At 36.5% G+C, this 7,750-nt stretch overlaps 1 protein-coding gene across 1 annotated transcript; it reads left to right on the forward strand.

The window, feature by feature from the left end:
• The first annotated feature begins 265 nt into the window (after positions 1-265).
• LOC125261053 (integrator complex subunit 8-like) lies at positions 266-7,750 on the forward strand. Its single transcript, XM_048179599.1, has 12 exons — positions 266-668; positions 3,212-3,396; positions 3,601-3,634; positions 3,737-3,796; positions 4,372-4,433; positions 4,580-4,698; positions 6,500-6,603; positions 6,740-6,790; positions 6,876-6,949; positions 7,032-7,096; positions 7,267-7,310; positions 7,554-7,750. The coding sequence occupies exons 1-12, from the start codon at positions 591-593 to the stop codon at positions 7,668-7,670; spliced, it is 993 nt and encodes a 330-aa protein (XP_048035556.1). The 5' UTR covers positions 266-590; the 3' UTR covers positions 7,671-7,750.

The following is a 7,750-nucleotide window of genomic DNA, read 5'->3' on the forward strand; positions in this document are numbered from 1 at the left end:
CACTGCTGTGATGCTGTACAAATGCTTCCAGTGTGAATACTCGCATGTCTCTGCAGCTGCAGTGACAATGTAGTTACGCTCACGCTCACACTTAAGCTTGCAGTGTGAAACAGGCGTAAGACTGTGCTATATTACTAGAGAGAAGAGCGGCACCATCCCAGAGATATGAATTAGAGATTTCTATAAACAGTGCATTCTTGTAAAATTGATTCATTCTGCTCTAAACACTTATATTAAAAAGAGAAAATTCTTCAAGTCTGACAAAAAGATGTTAAGGTAGGTTTGGATTGTACAGGTGAGTGCCAGTTCAGCTCTCCAGATTTTGTCCTGAAAGCCCACCCGCCCCCATTAGTCTCTCATTGTCCATTTACTCAGGATGTGATCAACCCAAATTATGCAGAAACAATAAAAGTGTTGAGTTTATTCTTCTGACACAAAACAAGCTCTTTGGGTTTTGTGATTATTTTAATGAAATCAGATGAAGTGGATGAATCCATATTTTAGGAGAGGGTTCTGTAGTTCTTACAGTGTTCTTCACGCCCACAGATCTCCCGCTGCGTCAGATTGTTGGTGAGGAATGTGTTGTGTTCATGCTTAACTGGAGGGAGAATGAGTATCTGACACTGCAGGTGCCCCAGTCACTGGTCAACAACAACCCATATGTAAAGGTATCTGCACTCTCCCCACACACCCTGTTGCTCATACTGCATTAAGATGAATTTATATAGAAATTATATACTGCATCAGGGTATCTGCTGGGCATTAAAAAGCATTAAAAGTCATTAAATGGATTTTGCGAAAATTAAGGCCTTAAATGGCTTTTTTTTTTTTTTTTAGATAGTTTTGAAGAAAAATAATACTACCAGTTTATTTTGAATAAACCATAAATAATTAATAACTTTGATTTGCTGTCGCAAAATATGTACATTGGTGTGATACGCACACGGAACCAGTTTGGTAATTGCCTCCAGCCGGTGCAAAATTGCCGTACGCCATTTTGGACAGCGGCAGGCTGGGACCTGGAGACAGAAGGCTGCATCAGTGTTGCCAACTTAGCGCCTTTTCAGGCCCTTTTTGAGACTTTTTTCTAAGAAAGCTTGTTGACGAATATAGCGACTTGATCTAACCTGATCTAATTTCCGAGACCCCCTTGTACTACCGCACGAGCGCGAGATCTTGCTTTCCTGCCGCAGGCGCACCTCTCTGGTTCAGCAGCACATTCAGTTTAAGCTGTGCGCTCTGTCAGAGAACAAATAAAATGGATACTATTGCTTATAATCTGAGTGATCATTTTACATGTACATATAGCCAAAATCACAGTAAATGTCTTTACCTTATGTGTATGGTGATTTAATCAGACAACATCTCAATTATAAATCAGGATTTTATTGCTGGTTTAACATGTCAGGGGTCGAACTTTACTTGCCTGGCTGGACAAGGACCTAAATAAAAAGACGCGTGAATGACTGATTTTATTACATATAGTGTAAGTGGCGATGATAGTGGATAATAATAGGCTGTATAATGTAGTGATGATAACAAGGTTGTGCTGTTGAGGCTCACGCACCATCTCGAGGAGAAATGAAAACATGAGTGAAGCACACACAAAAAGAAACTCTGTTAAACATACTGCGGTGTAAATTCAAAATGTGGAGTTTTTATAACTTGATACTGGTAAGCAAAATCACACAACCAAGAATGCTGTTTTCTAAATAGGCTACCATCACGATTAAAAACGTGACACTGATTTCATACAACAGTCCAAATATGTAGTTAATATCAAGCCACTTACATTTTAGAAGGAACATTGACTGTTTTTGTTCTATTTTGGCAGCAAAAATAGTTTCAAACAAAGATCACAGCAGTACCAAAGCGCAACACTCTGCCTTGTTTTCATTACTGAATGATTTAGCTTTTTGAATGAATCCGTTGAGTCAAAGATTAAATGACCCATTCATAAACAATTACCTAATTCTTGAATGAATCAGCCATTGGTATGAATCGTTTGAATGAATGAATCAGTGACCCACTCAATAAGACGGTTACTTGCCACCACCTACTGGTGGTTTAGTTTCATTTCACCGATTTACGTGTGTCCACATGACAAGGCTTAAAGGGTTAGTTCACCCAAAAATGAAAATTATGTCATTAATGACTCACCCTCATGTCGTTCCAAATCCGTAAGACCTCCGTTCATCTTCGGAACACAGTTTAAGATATTTTAGATTTAGTCCGAGAGCTTTCTGTCCCTCCATTGAATATGTATGGTATACTGTCCATGTCCAGAAAGGTAATAAAAACATCATCAAAGTAGTCCATGTGACATCAGTGGGTTAGTTAGAAGTTTTTGAAGCATCGAAAATACATTTTGGTCCAAAAATAACAAAAACTACGACTTAAACTGTTTCGAAGATGAACGGAGGTCTTACAGGTTTGGAACGACATGAGGGTGAGTCATTAATGACATAATTTTCATTTTTGGGTGAACTAACCCTTTAAGCCTTGTCATGTGGACACACTAACCCTTTAATGTCGAGCGCTGTATGTAATCTTAATGGGCCGCATTTCAGTCACCATTTCATATTGTCTTACAACAAAAACAGAAAAAATATATAGATGAAACAATTTTATTGGGAATTTGGCTGTATTAAAATATATTATGTGAGTAAAAGGGTAGCAGCAGAGAAGCAAACAAATGTAAAGGGCTGACACTTGGCAGAATGCGAATACAACAATGACATGATGAATTTTCTAATTGCCATATGTCGTCAGCTATCGACATTTAGTGGCATACATATGGCATTAAAAAATTTAAAAATTGGCATTAAAAAGCATTAAATTAGATTGATGAAACCTGTAGAAACCCTGTGCATACAGAAAACGAAGCCCGAAGACTATTACAAATTTTTAATCATCGTCTTTTTTTTTTCTTTTTTTTAAATTATTTGTGATGATTCTTATTACTGTAATGGTCATTTATTTCGGTATGGAGAACAATACTGTAATAGTCATTTATTAAAATAGTCAACAAAATGCTACCATACTGTATAAATGCTTACAACTTAAATAATATATTTAACTTTTTTCAGTACAGTAATGAGAATTGGGGAAAATGTGCTTAGTTGCTCATTTTCAATATTTAAATCTATGCAGGTCTCCATATTTTACCCAAGTTTGTTATATTTTGTTCTTCACCTTGTAACTCATGCAGCTGGGGCAGCTGATAGCATCCACCTGTAAGGAGCTGCCAGGACCTAAAGAGAGCAGACGCACAGCTAAGGAGCTCTGGGAAGTGGTGGTGCAAATCTGCAGTGTTTCCAGCCAACACAAACGCACCAATGAGGGTAGAGTGAGCCTTCTCAAACAAAGGGAGTCCTCACTCGGCATTCTTCCCCGGTGAGACAGAGGGCATTTACTGCAAGGCCACTATATTGTACATGGGAAATTAGTCAGGATTCATAAATCCTGCCCTAGATGAGGGGAAAAAAATCAGCTGTTTTAGTGTCTGCAATATGCTGTAATAATATACTATATGTTAAATAATTCTGCATGTCATGTTAGTGCGTTTTGTTTAATTTTTCCTTTTGTTTGTGTTCTTAGGAGCAAATTCATGACTTTTATGAAGAAACTACGGGTAAGTGAAACATAGCCAATACATAGTAGTACATAAGTCTAATGTAAGTACAGAGAACTTCCAGAATCAATATACAAATTTAATTTAATTTTATTTTTTTAGGAGCCACTGGTTTTGACAACACTCATCTCTTTGTTTGTGCGGCTGCACAGTATTGTACGGGTATGTGCTATTGGTGTAGAGGAAGTTACTCCATAAGAGTACTAATTACTTTTTCTAGATTGTAATTAGGATTATAAAATGTACCGGTACCAGTCGGTATTAATAAAAAAAAATTGATGGTACCTGTTATGTTCTGTACCTGCTGCAGGGCGCTGCTTTCAAACGCTCTCATTTGTGTTTGTTTGAGCGCTCTGAGCATCAAAGCATGATTTTTCAAAGTATGCATTTCCAGTATGTTTTTAAAGCACTGTAGCGAATCACAATTATATCCATCGAGCATGTGAAAGTATCGAACTGAATACAAGTTTCGTTATTCATGCTGGTAAGTACACGGCAAAGTTTCTGGATTGACAACCATATTTGATTGCGTGATTGAATCGGAAACTGAGATGATTGACAGTGGTAATAAATTACAGAATATCGTGAATATTGAATATTGTTGAAAACAACAACATTGTTGGTTTACTTTCTGAAATTTACTGATCAATGTTGGTTCCATGTGCTAGACATTCTGCATGGAAGGCTCATTCATGTGGACTGGAGTCATTATGCATATGATGTTTTGTATTTCCCAGGATGATATAGTGAATGAAGTGACAGCTGAGCATATCTCCATATGGCCTTCATCTCTCGCCAAGTATGTCACAACAAATCAAATGCCATTAGTTGAAGAAATGCTGTGTTTAAATCTGTTGAAGTAACAATAATTTGTGAATTTATAAGGTTTGTTTTGATGGTGTAATCTTGGTGTCAAATGTTCTGATGATGATGGTGTCAATGCAGTTTGCAGTCCGTGGATGTTGAAGCTGTGGTCGTCACGTTAAAGGAGTTGGTTAACTATGCTCTCACCCTCAACCCCAACAATCAGTCGTGGCTCTGCACACAGGCCGACATTTACTTTGGTAAGTAGAAGCAAATGTATAAATTTAAATCCTATGCTCATAGTGTAAAGATTAAACACGGAGGGATTATTTCAAGTCAATTCATATTATTTTTATAGTACTTTAAACAATACACGTGTTTCAAAGCAGCTTTACAGAGGCTGCGTTTACACTTGGCATTTATATGCAATCACTGTAGCGTAAAACAACTTTCACTTTAGCCTCTATCAATGCAGTGCACACAGCACGGAATTTTTGAAATTTATTCAACAAATGTACAATCAATCACAAATAGAGTACTTAATCTGCCAATTTAGGTTTCCCAACATTAATCTTGTATGATGAGAAGATTAAAAGTAATTATTCCAATGCATTTCATGATTGAAAGGAGCTTGCAAGCATTTATATTGTTTGTGTAAAATGTAGAAAATGGCAGAATCTGAACACTTTATATTAAAGAAATAAAAGAACGCATGTTGCATTAAAGAGCATTAATTAGAACTAAACAAGGGTAGGCTATACGACACCAGATTAAGAGTAAACACGATACAAATTAATCAATTTCCCATTGCTTTCACTCACTTTTACTTTACTTTCCGATGCAATCTCCAGTCTTAGATCAAATTAAGTTTTTTTAAATGAAAAAATACTTGTTGATCATACAAAAATAACTGGGTTGATGATGTTAAAGGGTTAGTTGACCCAAAAATTTAATTTCTGTCATTAAGTACTTACCCTCATGGTGTTCCACACCCGTAACACCTTTGTTTATCTTCGGAACACAAATTAAGATATTTTTGATGAAATCCAAGGGTATCTGATCCACACATAGGCAGCAACGTCAGGTAGTTAAAAACATGGTTAAAATAGTCAACGCGACTACAGTGGTTCAACCTTAATGTTATGAAGTGACGAGAATACTTTTTGTGCGCAAAAACAAAACAAAAATTACGACTTTATTCAACAATTTGAACTGTTGTCATATGTAGTGAACTGGCTTCCTTGTTTACGTCAGAATACCGGCTTATTATTGGCTGGATCCTGTGTCAGCATCGCATGCATTGCGTTGCTCACGTGTTCAGCTTCGGCCAATACTGAGTCGGCACTGGGCGGGAATTTATATGACATCGCCCTCTGAATGTAGATACGCTGGCTGGATTGCGTTTACATTACACAGAGATCCGATCACAATGCATCCTCGACTACCTCCGAACCAGGATGTTGATCGGATAACATTCTGATCACAAATGCGTTTACAGTTGTCTTTTCAATGCGTATGTGGACAACATCCAGATACAGGTCGCACGTTAATTCTAATCAGTACTGTGAATTCGGACATACTACTTTTTCACATACTGTTTTTCACCTACAATGCCTTCCACTAATATTGGCACCCTTGGTAAATGTGAGCAAAGGCAGCTGTGAAAATAAATCTGCATTGTTTATCCTTTTGACCTTTTATTCAAAAAAGTTTTCACAGTCGCCTTTGCTCATATTTACCAAGGGTGCCAATATTAGTGGAGGGCACTGTTTGGTAATCTTTTTATACAATTTTTTTTTTCATGCCAAAATTCAGCATTAAATAGGTGTTAATGCTAAGAGAATTATTAATACAGTACTTCTAGATTTTTGTAAGAACAGGTTATAAATTCAGAAAAAGCATTTAGAAACATAACTGTGACTAGACTACAATAATTTAGGTTTTTTTTTTTTTCACAATTTGATGTATACAAAAACACATCAAAAATGTAATTTAAAATTACTTCAGTTACAGCACTTTTCATTTTTAATTTTATTTTATATTCTTCCTTTGTTTTTTCAGTGACCAACCAGTATTCTGCAGCGATGCATTATTATCTGCAGGCAGGGACTGTGTGCTCAGATTACTTTACTAAACCAGTTCCTCCTGATGTCTACACTGACCAGGTGCTGCAAATTTTCTGAACATTGTGAACAACTGAAAAGAAAATGTTTTATTTCTACTTTTGTCTTGTAATAAAATGCCCTCTAAAGATGATACTAGGATATTGTCAGGACTGACACATGCTGAATGTCTCTGCAGGTTCTGAAGAGAATGATCAAGTGTTGTTCTTTGTTGAACTGTCACACTCAGGTAACAATCCATCATGTACATCATTAATCTCGTTTTAGATGATTGTAACTTGGTAATTCATGATGTGATTGTGTACACTCTGCAGGTGGCTGTTCTATGCCAGTTTCTGAGGGAAGTGGACTACATGACTGCATTCAAAGCTCTACAAGAGCAAAACAGGTGAACTCGAAATGCATTCTGTATCAGTACAGCTTTACAAAATAGTTAAGAAGTTGAATTTTTTTCCTCCTCATTCCATCAGTCATGACTCTATGGATTCGTTCTATGACTACATCTGGGATGTGACGATTCTGGAATATCTGACATGTATCCTTTTTAAAGAACATTACATTTCAGACCATCAACAATCTGTAATCAGGAGTTATCATTCTTAAGCTCTACATCTGCAAATGTATTAATAAAAAGATTTGAATAACCTTTTTTTTCCAGCATGTCTGATATTCTAGCCATTGTTAAACCTTAACATTTGCCCTCGGACATGCACCATAAACGAGGAGAGAGTGACAAAAGACAAGTTGCGGTAAGCTCATTTGTTTTTTTCTATTGATTCAAGAATCACAGTTACAATGTGTCTAAAACATTTATTGCAGATAGTGTAGAAATGCTAATTTCTAGCAATATCTATAATTTCAGTGCAGTTTTAATGCAAATTCTGTACAGAAGTATCTTGATTTTCAGATGGAACATTTGGCCATCACAAAAGAAACTAATTAGCTCACCACATACATATTAAGCTGATGATGGTAAATCTATTTGAACACAGATCAAGGCCATCGGACAGACAGAGTTAAACTCCAGTAATCCGGAGGAAGTCCTGCAGCTTGCAGCACAAAAAAGAAAGAAGAAATTCCTACAGGCCATGGCTAAACTCTACTTTTAAATTCACTCCAAAAGAATGCTTTTTTTATACTGAAAAATCAAAAACAATTTTCAAATAAATATGGTTAAGCTGATCCAAAA

Source organism: Megalobrama amblycephala, unplaced genomic scaffold (genome assembly GCF_018812025.1).
Source record: "Megalobrama amblycephala isolate DHTTF-2021 unplaced genomic scaffold, ASM1881202v1 scaffold253, whole genome shotgun sequence".
Taxonomy (NCBI): Eukaryota; Metazoa; Chordata; class Actinopteri; order Cypriniformes; family Xenocyprididae; genus Megalobrama; species Megalobrama amblycephala.

Coding starts and splice junctions, on each gene's coding strand:
- LOC125261053 (XM_048179599.1), top strand. CDS start 591: ATGCTTAACTGGAGGGAGAATGAGTATCTGACACTGCAGGTGCCCCAG. Junction 3,397..3,600: donor TCACTCGGCATTCTTCCCCG/GTGAGACAGAGG, acceptor TTGTGTTCTTAG/GAGCAAATTCATGACTTTTA. Junction 7,311..7,553: donor GTGACAAAAGACAAGTTGCG/GTAAGCTCATTT, acceptor ATTTGAACACAG/ATCAAGGCCATCGGACAGAC.